This window comes from Cetorhinus maximus, chromosome 17 (genome assembly GCF_964194155.1).
Source record: "Cetorhinus maximus chromosome 17, sCetMax3.hap1.1, whole genome shotgun sequence".
In the NCBI taxonomy this organism is placed as follows: Eukaryota; Metazoa; Chordata; class Chondrichthyes; order Lamniformes; family Cetorhinidae; genus Cetorhinus; species Cetorhinus maximus.
Window position 1 is genome coordinate 5862538 of NC_135895.1, and position 18022 is coordinate 5880559.

Sequence of the window (18022 nt, forward strand, 5' to 3'; positions counted from 1 at the left end):
CCTTACCTGGTCCTGACTTAGATCCACAGCAATGTGGTTGACTCTGAAATGTATTCAGTCTGAGGGGCAATTAGTGATGGGGAGCAAGTGTTGGCCTTGCCAGTGATGTCCATGTCCCATGAAGAATTTTTTTTAAAAAGGCACCTGTCAAAGAGAGCAGTGGTCCCAACACTGACCCCTGGAGGACCTCACTGTATACTTACCTTAATCTGAAAAACCACTGTTCACCACGACTCTCTGCTTTCTGTCTTTGCCAACTTTGCATCCCCGCAGCCACTATCCTTTTAATCCCATTAGCTTCAAGTTTGCTTGCAAGTCTATTGTGTGATATTTCATCAAACGTCTTTTGAAAATCTAGATTCCCAACATATCAAATTAGTTCAACACAATTTGCCTTTTAAAAAAATCTGTTCTGCTGTTCGTTTATTAACCCTTAATTTTCTAAGTGGCACTTAATTTTTTATTTTACAATACTGAGGTCAAGGCTTTGATGGTAGCCACATGCGACTGCACTTTCTCATGCTTGATGGCCAAGTTATTTCTGTGCTGATAACACCATCGCGGTACTTATGTTTTTAATCCGATTACATTTTAATTTTTAATAGAAAAATATACATCAAATATTTTCGGCCTCCTTCACAATTTCCCAAGTTGAGCAAAGATGATCTTCTTCTCTTCCTGTAGGTAAGCTGCATGTTCCTTTTTTGCTTCCTCTTCCAATTGTTCCAATGTCTTTATTTCTACCTCGGGCGCCTGTGAAGATGGAACATAAACATTGTCCAGAAAAGCAAACAAGGATATATCCCTTTTCTTACACCTTATGCACCAATCCCTTCCGAAACTCATTCAATTGTCTGATGAGCCCATTTATACACTCCGCCTTAACAGCACCATATCTGGGCCCAATTTTAACTCTGCATAAGTGAGTGGGTTAAAAACTATGTCATCCCTGATTTTTAATAACATCAGAGTAAATTTTTTTTAAAAAATTCAACATTCATCTTCAGGTAGATCTTCGGGATTATAATAAATAAAGAAACAAAATACAGCTGCTATTCCAAGCTTAACAGCAAGGGTTGTGGTAATTTAATTGAAACACTTGTACATTTTTGAACAAAGTGGCTGGAATACAATGACTGTTTGAAACAAGCTATCAAAGCCTCCAGGGCGTAATGAGATGCCTACAAATTATGGAAGCCATTAATCGCATTCAGGTATATTTTTGTTTTAAAGTTGCGTTTGATTTTTTTTTTTCCTTTTCCTTACTCCCTCTTCTTTTTCGTTTCACTTTTACTCACTGCTCCATGAGAGCTCTTATCCCTCCGAGGGGTACCACTCCCCAAGTACCCATCCTTCACGCGTGTGCAGACAATCACCAGGAGTGTGCTTGATGGAGGGATGGCAATGTTGCTGCACAAAGGTCTAATCTTCTGATGGGGACAGTGCGTGTGTGTGTGTGTCTGTTTGTGTGTGTGTCTGTGTGTGTGTGTATCTGTGTCTGTGTGTGTCTGTGTGTGTGTGTCTGTGTGTCTGTGTGTGTGTGTGTGTGTTTTTTTAATTCCCTTTGACACCCTCTGACAGGACAAAGCAAGTGTTCTGGGTCAGATCCCCCTGATTCTGTGCTGGGCACTGAGACTGTGCATGGATGAGAGTCCTGCCTTTTAAATGAAGCCCCTCAATTTTCTTTGCCAACATGGAGTGTTTGAGGCGAATGGCACAGGTGCATTTAAGAGAAAGCTTAAGCACAGGAAGTAGGTGAGGGAGGAAGGAATGGGAGGTTATGGTGATAGGGCGAGATGAAGTAGAGTGGGAGAAGGCTTCGAGGAGCATAAACATCAAGACAGACCAGTTGGGCCAAATGGCCTGCTTCTGTGCTGGGAATTCGTTGTAAGATCGTATGCGCTGACAGACGACTCCGTGAATATCACATCACAGGCACCTCTCTCTTGTACTTGCCCAATAGTCCACCCGTGAGCTATTTCCAACAGGGCTTGTTGGATAGTGAGGAGAGGCAGGGAATCCTCACTATCCCCCCATCGCTCGCCTCACTACATTGGGGACACTGAGACCGATTGCTGTACTGCTATAACCACCTAACAGGAATTCAGCACAGAGCAACCTCACTGTGTGGTTTAAAGAGTTCCACAGACCTCATAAAGGTTTCCATGGAGGAAGTACTGCATTAACAGAGTAAAGTCAGGTCATAATTGCCCCATTGATTTGACTGCAGTTTTTTTTTTGCACTCACTGAGAATGTGAGTTCCAGCAGTACAAATAAATAATGGCAGGCAGAAAACATTAAAGGAAAACAGATGTGCATTTGGGTGAGGTGGCAAGTAGTAAACTTTGTGCATTCATTCCCAAGAATCTTTGAAAGGACCAAATTAATTTGCTCACAGGTTTTTCTTCCTCTTCCTCTTCCTCTTCCTGTTCTTTCTTTTCACGTCTTAATATTTTTCTTGCTTCAAAATATTCCAGTCGTTTAACTTCCCTGTCAAAATAAGCCTCAACGTTGGATTTCTGGAAGAAAAGAAAATATATTTTTTAGTGGTTTGCTTGAGCGAGTAAGAGCCTTTCAAATCAGTAGGTTCCTCCTCACTCTTTTTATATCCGACCTTTTTCAATCTATTCCAGTGGAAGATGCTTCATTATACAACCTGGCTTACCTTTCTTACCTGTACTGAGAGGCTGTGCTTATCACTACGGAGCAGTTCACCAAAAAGAAAACTCAATCCTGTTTCCAATGTGTCACCAAAGATCATATCGACAGAGTGGAGCAGCCAAAAGATTATGTGCTAAAAACTACCCTTTCACCCTATTTTTTTTGGAGTTGGTTTTGGCGAGATCCCAGACAGAGTTTTGATTTTTTTTTAATGACCTAACAATTCCTTCACCAGAAACAATTCAGCTTGTCCTAATCCAGTTCCCAATTCACGCCTAAAAGCACAATTTACAATGGCAAGATGGCTGAATAAAAGTGTAACATGTTAGCCAGAAATGATGATGCATGGGTTACTGGTAAATGCACTGGGAAGTGTATCCAAAGCCACACGTCTTCCATCGCCTCTCGCCTCTCCTCTTCTGAAAACACTGGCTCCTCCTGGGTTACGGATCAATATTTATTGATATGCCTCACTTACCCCACTTAAAGGCGTAGGCTTTACATGTGAGCCAAGGCAGTGAGTGTCAGAAGGTTACCTGACCACAGTGGGCACCATTGCTAAACACAAGTCTGTTCCCATATGACGCCTTCATTTAACGCCTCCCTCCCTACACACCCCGCCCCTGGCCTGGGTCTAAATAACTATAGCTCAGTTGGTGGCACTCTCACCTCAGAGTTAGAAGGGTGTGAGTTCAATCCCACTCCAAACACTTCAGCACAGAATCTAGGCTAACATACCTAGCACAGTGAGGGAGTTCTGTTAGATCCACCGTCATTCAGATGAGGTGTGAAACCAAGGTCCTGTCTGACTTCTCAAGGTGGGTGCTAATAATTCCACGGCACAATTTCAAAAAAGAACAGAAGTTCTCCCTGGTGTTCTGGCCGATATTTATCCCTCAACCAACAGATTATCAGGTCATTATCACATTGCTTTTTGTGGGAGCTTGTTGTGCAAAATGGCTGCCACATTTCTGACATTCCAATAGTTTTTTTATTCTTTCGTGGGACATGGGTGTCACTGGTTAGGCTAACATTTATTGCCCATTCCTAATTGCCCTTGAGAGGTGGTGGTGAGCTGCCTTCTTGAACTGCTGCAGTCCATGTGGTGTAGGTACACCCACAGTGCTGTTAGCCCAGAAGGAATTAACAGTTCGGACCAATATTCTTACTTCCCAGTTTTCACTGTTTTTTTCTTCTGGAAGGGAGGGAGTTCCAGTACTTTGACCCAGCGACAGTGAAGGAACGACATTATAGTTCCCAGTCAGGATGGTGAGTGACTTGGGAGGGAAACTTACAGGTGGTGGTGTTCCCATGTGTCTGCTGTCCTTGACCTTCTAGGTGACAGAGGTGGTGGGTTTGGAAGGTGCTGTTGAAGGAGCCTTGGCGGGTTGCTGCAGTGCATCTTGTAAATGGTACACCTTGCTGCACTGTGCGTCGGTGGTGGAGGGAGTGAATATTTGTGAATAGGGTGCCAATCAAGCGGGCTGCTTTGTCCTAGATGGTTTCAAGCTTCTTGAGCGTTGTTGGAGCTGCACTCATCCAGGTAAGTGGAGAGTATTCCAGCAAACTCCTGACTTGTGCCTTGTAGATGGTGGACAGGCTTTGGGGAGTCAGGAGGTGAGTTACTCATCACAGGGTTCCTAGCCTCTGATCTGCTCTTGTAGCCACAGTATTCATATGACTAGTCCAGTTCAGTTTCTGGTCAATAGTAACCCCCAGGATGTTGATAGTGGGGGATTCAGTGATGGTAATGCCATTGAACGTCAAGGGGTGATGGTTAGATTATCTCTTGTTGGAGATGGTCATTGCCTGGCACTTGTGTGGTGTGAATGTTACTTGCCGCTTGTCAGCCCAAGCCTGGTTATTGTCCAGGTCCTGCTGCACATGGACATGGACTGCTTCAGTAACTATACTTCAAAAACAATTTAGTTGGCTGTAAAGCATTTTGCAATGTGAAATTGTGCAAGATGCTATATAAATGCAAGTCATTTGTGTGATTAGCAATCAAGGACTTTTGCTCACTTGGGTGCTGATGAAAGACGGTGAAGCACGTTGCACAATCGTGCTTTTATTGTGAAGGGGTTGGATCATTACAGGAAGCTGCTTCACAGTCCACACTGCCAGACCTTAACCCTGCATCGTTCTACTAAAACAAAGCGACTTCAAATAACCAATTGAAATGCTTCAGGGGACAGACAGATTACTTGCAAGAACTTGTATTTTTTTAAAATTAAAATCTGAAAGTGCCACAGTAATATCCCTTCACTCACCTCCTGAGTTAATGGATGTCGCAAAGCCCAGGGCACCTCCAGTATGTGCAGTGTACCAAAGTCATCAGATACAGCCAGTAAATGTTGTCTTGCTGATGAAAAACGGAGATTAGGTTGGGGACAATGCAAATATTCCAACTGTTTACTACAGCTGAATACATTAAAATATATTTATATTATATTTCACTGGCTTATAAATCAAAGCATTGAGTTTTGTGTAGGCTTCAGTTCTAGTTCTTGTTGAAAACCACGTGCATCAGCGATCAGATTACAGGGACAACACTTTTCTAAAATCGCAATGCCCTCTGGATATGTGGCTCTCAGTCTGTGGCTATAAGCAAATTATCAACCCGGTGCCCTCAATTAATCATCCATGTATCATGGAATGATACAGCACAGAGGGAGGCCATTCGTACCATCGTGTTGGTGCCAGTTCTCTAAAAGAGCTTTCCATTTAGTACCAATAGCCCGCTCTTTGAACCCCAATAACAATTTGTATTTGTATTTCACACTTTTGAAGGAGTAAAACGTTACAAGGCACACCACAGGGGTGTTATTAGATAAAATATCATATTGAGCTACAAAAAGAGATGTCCGGGCAGATGACCAAGAGCTTGGTCAATGAGGTAGGCTTTAAGGAGTGTCTAAAAGGAGGAGAGAGAGGTGGAGAGGTTTAGGGAGGGAATTCCATAGCTCCGGGCCCAAGCAGCTGAAATCATGGCAGTAAGGGTGGAGTGATTACAATCAGGGATGTGCAAGAGGCCACAATTAGAGACATCCAGAGATCTTGGACGGTTGTGGGGCTAGAGGAGGTTACAGAGATGGGGAGAAGCGAGGCCGTGGAGGGATTTGAAAACAATTGTGAGAATTTTAAGACTGAGACATTGCTTAACTGGGAGCCAATATAGGTCAGTGAGCACAGAGAGTGAAGGGAAAGCTGGACCTTCTGCGATTTACAATATGGACAGCAGAGATTTTGATGACCTCAAGTTTCTGGAGGGTTTTCTGAGCCATTTCCCCATAGCTCTGTGATTTCTTTTCCTCCTTCACGTGTTTATCCAATTCCTGTTTGAAAGCTCCTATTGAATCTGCTCCCAGCACCCTTTCAGGCAGCACATTCCAGAACGTCTGTCGAGGGGCGGTGTTAGAATCGATCATTAAGGAGGTTATAGCTGGGCATTTAGAAAAACTCAAGGTAATCGGGAAGAGTCAAGATGGTTTTGTGAAAGGGAAATAATGTTTAACCGATTTATTGGATTTTTTTTGGAAGGAGTAACGTGCTGTGGATAAAAGGGAGTCCATAGACGTGCTGTACTTGGATTTCAAGAAGGCATTTGATAAGGTGCCTCATCAAAGGTTACTGCGGAAAATAAAAGATCATGGTGTAGGGAGTGAAATATTAGCCTGGATTGGCTGGCTGGCAGAAAGCAGAGAGTATGCATAAATGGGTCTTTTTCTGATTGGCAGGATTATGAAGAGTGGAGTCCCACAGGGGCCTGTGCTGGGGCCTCAACTTTTTACAATTTACATCAATGACTTAGATGAGGGGAGTGAAGGCATGGTAGCTAAATTTGCAGATGACACAAAGTTAGGTAGGAAAGTATACTGTGAAGAGGACATGAGGAGGTTGCAGATGGATATAGATAGGTTGAGTGAGTGGGCAAAAATCTGGCAGATGGAGCTTAACGTGGGAAAATGTGAAGTTGTTCATTTTGGCAGGAAGAATAAAAAAGCAGAGTATTACTTAAATGGAGAACAACTGCAGAATTCTGAGGTGCAGAGGGATCTAGGTGTTCGAGTGCATGAGTCACAAAAGGTTAGTATGCAGGTACAGCAAGTAATTAAAAAGGCTAATGGATGTGATCCTTTATTACAAGAGGAACTGAACGTAAAGTGAAGATGTTATGTTTCACTTAAACAGGGCATTGGTGCAACCACATCGCGAATACTGTGTGCAGTTTTGGCCTCCTTATTTAAGGAAGGATTGAAATGCATTGGAGGCGGTTCTGAGGAGGTTTACTAGATTGATACCTGGAATGAATGGGTTGTCTTGTGAGGAGAGGTTGGACAGACTTGGCTTGTTTCCACTGGAGTTTAGAAGAGTGAGAGGTGACTTGACTGAAGTATATAAGATCCTGAACGGTCTTGACAAGGTGGACGTCGAAAGGGTGTTTCCTCTTTTGGTAAGTCCAGAACTAAGGGGCCACCGTTATAAAATTATGGGTCATCCTTTTAGGACAGAGATGAGGAGAATTTTTTCTCTTAGAGGGTTGTGCAACTTTGAAACTCTCTGCTTCAAAGGCATTGGGGGAGTGGGGTGGTAGAGGGGGAGGCAGAGGTAGACAAATTCTTGTTAGGCAAGGGAATCAAAGGTTATCGGGGGGTGGGGTAGATGGGAATGTGGAAATCTAAACACAAACAGATCAGCCATGATCTTATTGATTGGTGGAGCAGGCTTGAGGGGCCGAATGGCTGACAGCTCCTATTTTGTATGTTCATATGTAGAACAGAACAACTTGTGAGGAAAGTTTTTCCTCAGGTCATAGAAACTCAGAGCAGAGAAGGAGGCCATTCTCCCCCTCAAGCATATGCTGGCTTTTTGAAAGAGCAGTCATGCTCAGGCTTCATCAATGACCTTCCCTCCATCATAAGGTCAGATGGAGTCTATTTTATGTGGCTCGGTGTCATATTTTGTTTTTGTAATACTCTTGCAAAGTGCCTTGGGATATTTTATTCCATTAAAGGTGCTATGTAAATATAAGTTGTTGTTGTTCACATAACATCCAGACACAAGCTTTGGTTGGTTTGGTGTCTTTCTTGCCAAAACGATACATACTTGAGACAATCCAGGGTCTGATGCAACTTATTGGAAGAGAAGAAATATTCTGTGACTGTGAAGGCTCATGTGTTTTTTCAAGTAAATCCCAAATATCAATGTTCCCATCTTCTCTTCCGATGATAATGACCCCTGGCCTGCTAAGGGACCAGTGACCAGTCTGACAGCGTTTTGTTGCACAGGCGGAATGTAGGAGGGGTCCAAGCTGAACATGTGACAATAGAAAAACAAACAAGGTTATATTCACAATAAACTCGATCACGTGCATTCAGGATTAGGCCCAGGCTGTTTACCTACAGCTTAGCCTGTCCTTTTTATCTTTGCTATTCACAAAAGCATGGAGGACGGTTCAGTGGCTGCTCAGATCTTCAACCGTTCTTGTTACCTTTGGCTCAAACATTCCAATGGTCTCCTGGTTAGCATCCCACTTCCCACCCTTAGTAAACATGAGCGTATCCGAATCTCTGCTGCCTGTATCCTAACCAAGTCCTGTTCCCCCAAAACGCTTGCACTCGCTGACCTATGTTGGCTTTGGCTCCATCTATACCTTAAATATAAAATATTCTTCCTTGTGTTTAAACCCCCTGCCCCCTCTACTTCGGTAAGCTCTTCCTGAAACCCTCAAAAAAAAACTCTGCGCTCTTCCAATTCGTCCCTGATTTCCTTTGTCCCAAATGTTGGGGGCTGTGCTTTCAGATGCCTTGGCCCTATCTTGTGCCAACTTTTGTTCCATAACAACCCTGTGAAGTACCTGGAGATGTTTTACTACATTACAGGTGATGCATGACCATAGATAAAAACTATTATAAAGGCTAAACAAGCTGGAACTGTCTCGCTCAGGGATTAATCTCTGATTTGTCCAGGGGTCACTCTCTGACATTGTTCAGGGGTCACTCTCTGACCTTAGTCAGGGATCAATGTCCGCCCTTGCCCAGGGGTCACTCTCTGATCTTGTTCAGGGGTCACTCTCTGACATTGTTCAGGGTCACTCTCTGACTTTGTTTGGTGTCACTCACCTTGCTCAGGGTCACTCACTGACCTTGTTCAGGGTCACTCACTGACCATGCTCGGGGTCACTCTGACCTTGTTCAGGGGTCACTCTCTGACCTTGTTCAGGGATCAATCTCTGACCTTGCCCAGGAGTCACTCTCTGACCTTGTTCAGGGGTCACTCTCTGACCTTGCTCAGGGACACTCACTGACCTTGCTCAGGCTCTGACCTTGCTTGGAGTCACTCTCTGACCTTGTTCAGGGGTCACTCTCTGACCTTGCTCAGGCTCTGACCTTGCTTGGAGTCACTCTCTGACCTTGCCCAGGGTCACTCTCTGACTTTGCTCAGGGTCACTCACTGACCTTGATTAGGGTTACCCTCTGCCCTTGCTTGGAGTCACTCACTGACCTTGTTCGGGGGTCAATCTTTGACCTTGCTCAGGGATCACTCTCTGACCTTGGTCAGGGATTAATCTCTGATTTGCCCAGGGGTCACTCTCTGACCTTATTCAGGGGTCACTTACTGACCTTGCTCAGGGATCACTATCTGACCTGGCTCAGTGTCACTCTCTGACCTTGGTCAGGGATTAATCTCTGATTTGTCCAGGGGTCACTCTCTGATATTGTTCAGGGGTCACACTCTGACCTTAGTCAGGGGTCAATGTCTGCCCTTGCCCAGGGGTCACTCTCTGACCTTGTTCAGGGCTGCTCTCTGACTTTGTTTGGTGTCACTCTCTCACTTTGCTCAGGGTCACTCACTGACCTTGCTCAGGGTGACTTTCTGACCTTGCTGTGGGTCACTTTCTGACCTTGCTCAGGGTGACTTTCTGACCTTGCCCAGGGTCACTGACTTTGTTCAGGGGTCACTCTCTGACCTTGCTCAGGGATCAATTCCTGACCTTTTTCAAGGGTCACTCTGCCCATGCTCGGGGTCACTCTCAGACCTTGTTTGAGGTCAATTTATGACCTTGCTCGGGGTCACTCACTGACCTTGCTCGGGGTCACTTTCTGACCTTGCTCAGGGTGACTTTTTGACCTTGCTCAAGGATCAATTCCTGTCCTTGTTCAAGGGTCACTCTCCCCTTGCTCGGGGTCACTCTCAAACCTTGTTCGAGGTCACTTTATGACCTTGCTCGGGATCAGTCACTGACCTTGCTCAGGGGTCACTGTTACCTTGTTTAGGATTCAATCTCTGATATTTCTCAGGGTCTCTCACTGACCTCCCTCAGGGTCTCTTTCGGACCTTGCTCAGGGGTCACTCTCTGACCTTGTTCGGGGTCACTGTCTGACCTTGTTCAGGGTCACTCTCTGACCTTGCTCAGGGATCACTATCTGACCATGCTCAGGATCATTCTCTAACCTTGCTCAGGATCATTCTCTGACCTTGCTCAGGGTCACTCTCTGACCTTGCTCAGGATCATTCTCTGACCTCGCTTGGAGTCACTCACTGACCTTGCCCAGGGTCACTCCCTGACCTTGCTTGGAGTCACACTCTGACCTTGCCCAGGGTCACTCTCTGACCTTGTTCATGAGTTAATCTCTGACCTTGCTCAGGGCCACGCTCTGACCTTGCTCAGGGCCACGCTCTGACCTTGCTCTGGGCCACTCTCTGACCTTGCTCTGGGCCACTCTCTGACCTTGCTCCGGGCCACTCTCTGACCTTGTTCGAGGTCACTTTATGACCTTGCTCGGGATCAGTCACTGATCTTGCTCAGGGGTCACAGTTACCTTGTTTAGGATTCAATCTCTGATATTTCTCAGGTCTCTCACTGACCTCCCTCAGGGTCTCTCTCTGACCTTGTTCAGGGGTCACTCTCTGACCTTGCTCAGGGATCACTATCTGACCATGCTCAGGATCATTCTCTGACCTCGCTTGGAGTCACTCACTGACCTTGCCCAGGGTCACTCTCTGACTTTGCTCAGGGTCACTCACTGACCTTGCTCAGGGTCACTCTCTGACCTTGCTCAGGGATCACTCTCTGACCTTGCCCAGGGTCACTCTCTGACCTTGCTTGGAGTCACTCTCTGACCTTGCCCAGGGTCACTCTGACTTTGCTCAGGGTCACTCACTGACCTTGTTCAAGCGTCACTCTCTGACCTTGCTCAGGATCATTCTCTGACCTCGCTTGGAGTCACTTACTGACCTTGCCCAGGGTCACTCTCTGACCTTGCTTGGAGTCACTCTCTGACCTTGCCCAGGGTCACTCTCTGACCTTGCCCAGGGTCACTCTCTGACCTTGCCCAGGGTCACTCTGACTTTGCTCAGGGTCACTCACTGACCTTGCTTGGAGTCGCTCACTGACCTTGCCCAGGGTCACTCTCTGACCTTGTTCATGAGTTAATCTCTGACCTTGCTCGGGGTCAATCTCTGACCTTGCTTGGGGTCAATATATGACCTTGCACAGGGTCGCTCTCTGACCTTGTTCATGGGTTAAACTCTGACCTTGCTCTGGGCCACTCTCTGACCTCACTCAGGGTCAAAGTCTGACCTCGCTCAGGGTCACTGTCTGACCTTGCTCAGGGTCAATATCTGACCTCACTCAGGGTCACTCTCTGACCTTGCCCAGGGTCACTTTCTGTCTTTGCTCAGGGTCACTTACTGACGTGGCTTGGAGTCACTCTCTGACCTTGCCCAGGGTCACTCTCTGACTTTGCTCAGGGTCACTCTCTGACTTTGCTTAGGGTCACCCTCTGCCCTTTCTTGGAGTCACTCACTGACCTTGTTCAGGGGTCAATCTTTGACCTTGCTCAAGGTCTCTTACTGACCTTGCTCAAGGTCACTTACTGACCTTGCTCACGGATTACTCTCTGACCTTGCTCAGGTTCGCTCTCTGACCCTGTTCGTGGGTTAATCTCTGACCTTGCTCTGGGCCACTTTCTGACCTTGCTCAGGGTCACTCTCTGACCTTGCTCGGGTTCAATATCTGACCGTGTTCAGGGGTCACTCTCTGACATTGCCCAGGGGTCACTCTCTGACCTTGTTCAGGGGTCACTCTCTGACCTTGTTCAGGGGTCACTCTCTGACCTTGTTCAGGGTCACTCTCTGACCTTGCTCGGAGTCACTCTCTGCCTTTGCTCAGGGTCACTCACTGACTTTGATTAGGGTTACCCTCTGCCCTTGCTTGGAGTCACTCACTAACCTTATTCAGGGATCAATCTTTGACCATGCTCAAGGTCACTTACTGACCTTGCTCACGGATCACAGTCTGACCTTGCTCAGGGATCACTACCTGACCTTGCTCAGGGTCAATATCTGACCTTGCTCAGGGTCACTCTCTGACCTTGTTCAGGGGTCAATCTTTGACTTTGCTTGGTGTCACTCACTGACCTTGTTCAGGGGTCACTCTCTTATTTTGCTCAGGTTCACTCTCTGACCTTGCTCAGTGTCACTCTCTGACCTTGGTCAGGGATTAATCTCTGATTTGCCCAGGGGGCATTCTCTAACCTTGTTCAGGGGTCACTCTCTGACCTTGCTCAGTGTCAATATCTGACCTTGCTCAGGGTCACTCTCTGATCTTGTTCAAGCGTCACTCTCTGACCTTGTTCAGGGGTCAATCTCTGACTTTGCTTGGTGTCACTCACTGACCTTGTTTAGCGGTCACTCACTGACCTTGTTCAGGGGTCACTCTCTTATTTTGCTCAGGTTCACTCTCTGACCTTGCTCAGGGTCACTCTCTGACCTTGCTCGGAGTCACTCTCTGCCTTTGCTCAGGGTCACTCACTGACTTTGATTAGGGTTACCCTCTGCCCTTGCTTGGAGTCACTCACTAACCTTATTCAGGGATCAATCTTTGACCTTGCTCAAGGTCACTTACTGACCTTGCTCACGGATCACAGTCTGACCTTGCTCAGGGATCACTACCTGACCTTGCTCAGGGTCAATATATGACCTTGCTCAGGGTCACTCTCTGACCTTGTTCAGGGGTCAATCTCTGACTTTGCTTGGTGTCACTCACTGACCTTGTTCAGGGGTCACTCTCTTATTTTGCTCAGGTTCACTCTCTGACCTTGCTCAGTGTCACTCTCTGACCTTGGTCAGGGATTAATCTCTGATTTGCCCAGGGGGCATTCTCTAACCTTGTTCAGGGGTCACTCTCTGACCTTGCTCAGTGTCAATATCTGACCTTGCTCAGGGTCACTCTCTGATCTTGTTCAAGCGTCACTCTCTGACCTTGTTCAGGGGTCAATCTCTGACTTTGCTTGGTGTCACTCACTGACCTTGTTTAGCGGTCACTCACTGACCTTGTTCAGGGGTCACTCTCTTATTTTGCTCAGGTTCACTCTCTGACCTTGCTCAGTGTCACTCTCTGACCTTGGTCAGGGATTAATCTCTGATTTGCCCAGGGAGCATTCTCTAAACCTATTCAGGGGTCACTCTCTGACCTTGCTTAGGGTCAATCTCTGACCTTGCTTGGAGTCACTCTCTAACATTGTTCAGTGGTCACTCTTGACTTTGGTGTCACTCACTCACCTTGCTCAGGGTCACTCACTGATCTTGCTCAGAGTCACCCTCTGACCTTGCTCGGGGTCACTCTCTGACATTGTTCACGGGCCACTCTCTGACCTTGCGGAGTGTCTCTCTCTGACCTTGGTCAGGGTCAGACTCTGACCTTGCTCAGGGATCATTCTCTGAACTTGCTCAGGGATCATTCTCTGAACTTGCTCAGGGTCACTCTCTGACCTTTCTCAGGGTCACTCTATGACCTTGCTCAGAGTCACTCTCTGACCATGCTCAGGGATCAATCTCTGACCTTGCTCAGGGTCACTTTATAACCTTGCTTGGGGTCATTCTGACCTTGCTCGGCATCACTCACTGACCTTCCTCAGGGTCACTGACTTTGTTCAAAGGTCAATCTCTGACCTTGCTCAGTGATCAACCTCTGACCTTGGTCAGGGATCAGCCTCTGACCTTGCCCAGGGGTCACTCTCTGACCTTGCTCAGGGTCACTCTCTGAGCTTGCTCAGGAACCATTCTCTGAACTTGTTCAAGTGTCAAGCTGTGACCTTGCTCAGGGGACACACACTGACCTTGCTCAGGGGACACACTCTGACCTTGCTCGGGGGACACACACTGACTTTGCCCAGGGGACACACACTGACCTTGCTCAGGGGACACACACTGACCTTGCTCAGGAGACACACACTGACCTTGCTCAGGGGACACACATTGTCCTTGCTCAGGAGACACACACTAACCTTGCTCAGGGGACACACACTGACCTTGCTCAGGAGACACACACTAACCTTGCTCAGGGGACACATTCTGACCTTGCTCAAGAGACACACACTGACCTTGCTCAGGAGACACACACTGACCTTGCTCAGGGGACACACACTGACCTTGCTCAGGAGACACATACTGACCTTGCTCAGGAGACACACACTGACCTTGCTCAAGAGACACACACTGACCTTACTCAGGAGACACATACTGACCTTGCTCAGGGGACACATTCTGAACTTGCTCAGGGGACACACTCAAACCTTGCTCAGGGGACACACACTGACCTTGCTCAGGGGACACACACTGACCTTGCTCAAGAGACACACGCTGACCTTGCTCAGAAGACACATACTGACCTTGCTCAGGGGACACACACTGACCTTGCTCAGGAGACACATACTGACCTTGCTCAGGAGACACACACTGACCTTGCTCAAGAGACACACACTGACCTTGCTCAGGAGACACACACTAACCTTGCTCAGGAGACACACACTGACCTTGCTCAGGGGACACACACTGACCTTGCCCAGGGGACACACACTGACCTTGCTCAGGAGACACATACTGACCTTGCTCAGGAGACACACACTGACCTTGCCCAGGGGACACATTCTGACCTTGCTCAGGGGACACACACTGACCTTGCTCAGGGGACACACACTGACCTTGCTCAGGGGACACACACTGACCTTGCTCAGGGGACACATTCTGACCTTGCTCAGGAGACACACACTGACCTTGCTCAGGAGACACACACTGACCTTGCTCAGGGGACACACACTGACCTTGCTCAGGGGACACATTCTGACCTTGCTCAGGAGACACATACTGACCTTGCTCAGGGGACACACACTGACCTTGCTCAGGGGACACACACTGACCTTGCTCAGGGGACACACACTGACCTTACTCAGGAGAGACACACTGACCTTGCTCAGGGGACACACTCTGACCTTGCTCAGGAGACACATACTGACCTTGCTCAGGGGACACACTCTGACCTTGCTCAGGAGACACACACTGACCTTGCTCAGGAGACACACTCTGACCTTGCTCAGGAGACACACACTGACCTTGCTCAGGAGACACACACTGACCTTGCTCAGGAGACACACACTGACCTTGCTCAGGGGACACACACTGACCTTGCTCAGGAGACACATACTGACCTTGCTCAGGGGACACACTCTGACCTTGCTCAGGGGACACACACTGACCTTGCTCAGGGGACACACACTGACCTTGCTCAGGCGACACACACTGACCTTGCTCAGGGGACACACACTGACCTTGCTCAGGAGACACATACTGACCTTGCTCAGGGGACACACACTGACCTTGCTCAGGAGACACACACTGACCTTGCTCAGGAGACACACGCTGACCTTACTCAGGGGACACACACTGACCTTGCTCAGGGGACACATTCTGACCTTGCTCAGGGGACACACACTGACCTTGCTCAGGAGAGACACACTGACCTTGCTCAGGGGACACACACTGACCTTGCTCAGGGGACACACACTGACCTTGCTCAGGGGACACACACTGACCTTGCTCAGGAGACACACACTGACCTTGCTCAGGGGACACATTCTGACCTTGCTCAGGAGACACACACTGACCTTGCTCAGCGTTCACTCACTGACCTTGCTCAGGGGACACACACTGACCTTGCTCAGGAGTCATTCTATGTCTGTGTGGCCCAGACTTGCAATGTACACTCACCCATGTATTTAGGCACATCTTGAACAATGGAAATATTTTCTTCCACTGAATTTTTTGGCTTGACCCACAGACTTTAGTATCTGTTACATTGGAAGAGGAAGATGCCATTCAGCCCCTCAATGCTGTTCCAGCGTTCCAATAGATGATGGTTGATCTGTATATTAACTATACTTACCTGCCTTAGCTCCGCAACGCTTAATACTGTTGGTTCATAAAAATCTATCAATCTTGGTTTTGAAATTTCCAATTGACTTCCCAGCCTCAGTCGCTTTTTTTGGGGTGAGAGCGTTCCATATTTTCCCACCCCTTTGTGTGATGACGTGCTTCCTGACATCACCCCTGAACAACGTGGCTCCAATTTTAATGTTCTGCCCCTTTGTTCTGGACTACCTCCCCCCTACCCCTCTCCCCACCGACCAGAGGAAATATCCAGACGGAATAAACGGTTTGGACTAGTATTCTTATTTCCCAGTTTTTACTCTTTTTTCCTTCTGGGTGGTTTCTCTCTACCTACCCTGTTGATTCCTTAAATACCTCAATTAGATTGCTCTATAATCTTAAAAACAAAAAGCTAAAAGCTACTGCGGATGCTGGAAATCCAAAACAAAAACAGAATTACCTGGAAAAACTCAGCAGGTCTGGCAGCATCGGCGGAGAAGAAATCAGTTAACGTTTCGAGCCTTCATGGCCCTTCGGCAGAACTGAAGCATAGTTAGAAGAAGGGAGAAATATAAGTTGGTTTAAGGTGGGTGGGGGGGGTGGTGGTGGGGGGAGAGACACATTGAGGGTGTGGTGATTGTGGAGATGAGCAGATAATCAAAAGATGTCACAGACAAAAGGGTCAAAGAGGTGTCGAAGGTGGTGACATTTGTCTGAGAAAAGTGCTAATTAAGAATGGAAGACAGGATATTCAAAGCGACTGTCTCTTCTGCCCTGCTCACCTTCATTGCTTTCCATTTCTCTCCTGGTGTTTGACAAGGTGTTTACTAAAACCCGCTTTCACAGCCATATCTCCTTTCTCAGTGACTGTCTCCGTCTCCGACTCACCCCACGTGGATTTCAACTGAAATTCCATCCCTCTTGTTTCGAACCCACCCAGGATTACAGGTATCTCCGGGACATAAAACGTTTCTCGGACTGCTGTTCCCGTCGCATTCTGAGATCCACACTCAATGCCATGCGCCGCCATATGAACACACTCGACCTCTCCCTCCAGCAGCACCGCCGCACCCTTTTTCAAAGCTGCGCGTGCCCCCAGTTTCATTTTATTCTTCGCCTCATCCGTCGCCTCAACAAGAAACTTTTTCTCTTTCTCTCAAGTGCTAAGGAACGCAAGCTCCAACAACTCATCGACTCCAACACCCATCTGGGACCCTCCACCCCTGCTTGTCCCTCCGTCCTCACTCCATCTTCCAATCCCAGCCCCAGCCGCGTATTCACTATACCCCCTGACCTTCCCCTCTCCGATGCTGAACGTTCAGTGCTCAGCAAAGGACTTAGTTTCATACCCTTACGCCCTCATCTCAATGAATTTCGGGCTCGGCATGATGCTGAACTCTTCTTCCACCGTCTTCGTCTCCGTGCTCACTTCTTTGGGCAGGAGTCCTCTCCCCGTTCAACGGATCCTTTTACCTACCTCCAATATTCTCCCTCCACTTGGACCCCTCCCTCTGGATTCTTACCTTCTCTTGATCTTTTCATTGAGAACTGTCGGCGTGACATTAGCCGTCTCAATTTCTCTGCTCCTCTCACCCATTCTAATCTGTCTCTCTCTGAACTCACTGCACTCCTTTCTCTCAGGTCCAACCCCAACATTGTCATCAAACACGCTGACAAGGGTGGTACTGTTGTTGTCTGGCGCATTGACCTCTACCTCGCGAAGGCTGAGCGTCAACTCGCAGACGTTTCCTCCTACCTCTCCCTGGACCATGACCCCACCACAGAACATCAAGCCATTGTTTCCAGGACTGTCACTGACCTCATCTCCTCTGGAGATCTTCCTCCCACAGCTTCCAACTTGATAGTCGCCCAACCTCGGACGGCCCGCTTCTACCTCCTACCCAAAATCCACAAACAGAACTGTCCTGGCAGACCGATCGTGTCAGCCTGTTCCTGCCCCACGGAACTCATTTCTCGTTATCTTGACTCCCTTCTCTCTCCCCTTGTCCAGTCCCTTCCCACCTACATCCGTGATTCCTCTGACACCTTATGTCACATCAACAATTTCCAGTTCCCTGGCCCCAACCGCTTCCTCTTCACCATGGATGTCCAATCCCTCTACACCTCCATCCCCCACCAGGATGGTCTGAG

General features: G+C 47.7%; 1 protein-coding gene across 1 annotated transcript in view; it reads right to left on the reverse strand.

The window, feature by feature from the left end:
• Window positions 1-392: 392 nt before the first annotated feature.
• The window catches only part of dnai3 (dynein axonemal intermediate chain 3), a 115472-nt gene continuing 97842 nt past the window's right edge, over window positions 393-18022 (reverse strand). The window contains exons 18-21 of the mRNA XM_078561804.1: window positions 7769-7973; window positions 4933-5024; window positions 2398-2520; window positions 393-753 (exon numbers count right to left, since the gene is read on the reverse strand). Coding sequence (XP_078417930.1) covers window positions 637-753; window positions 2398-2520; window positions 4933-5024; window positions 7769-7973 — 537 coding nt within the window. The 3' untranslated portion in view covers window positions 393-636. The remainder of the gene's footprint in view (window positions 754-2397; window positions 2521-4932; window positions 5025-7768; window positions 7974-18022) is intronic.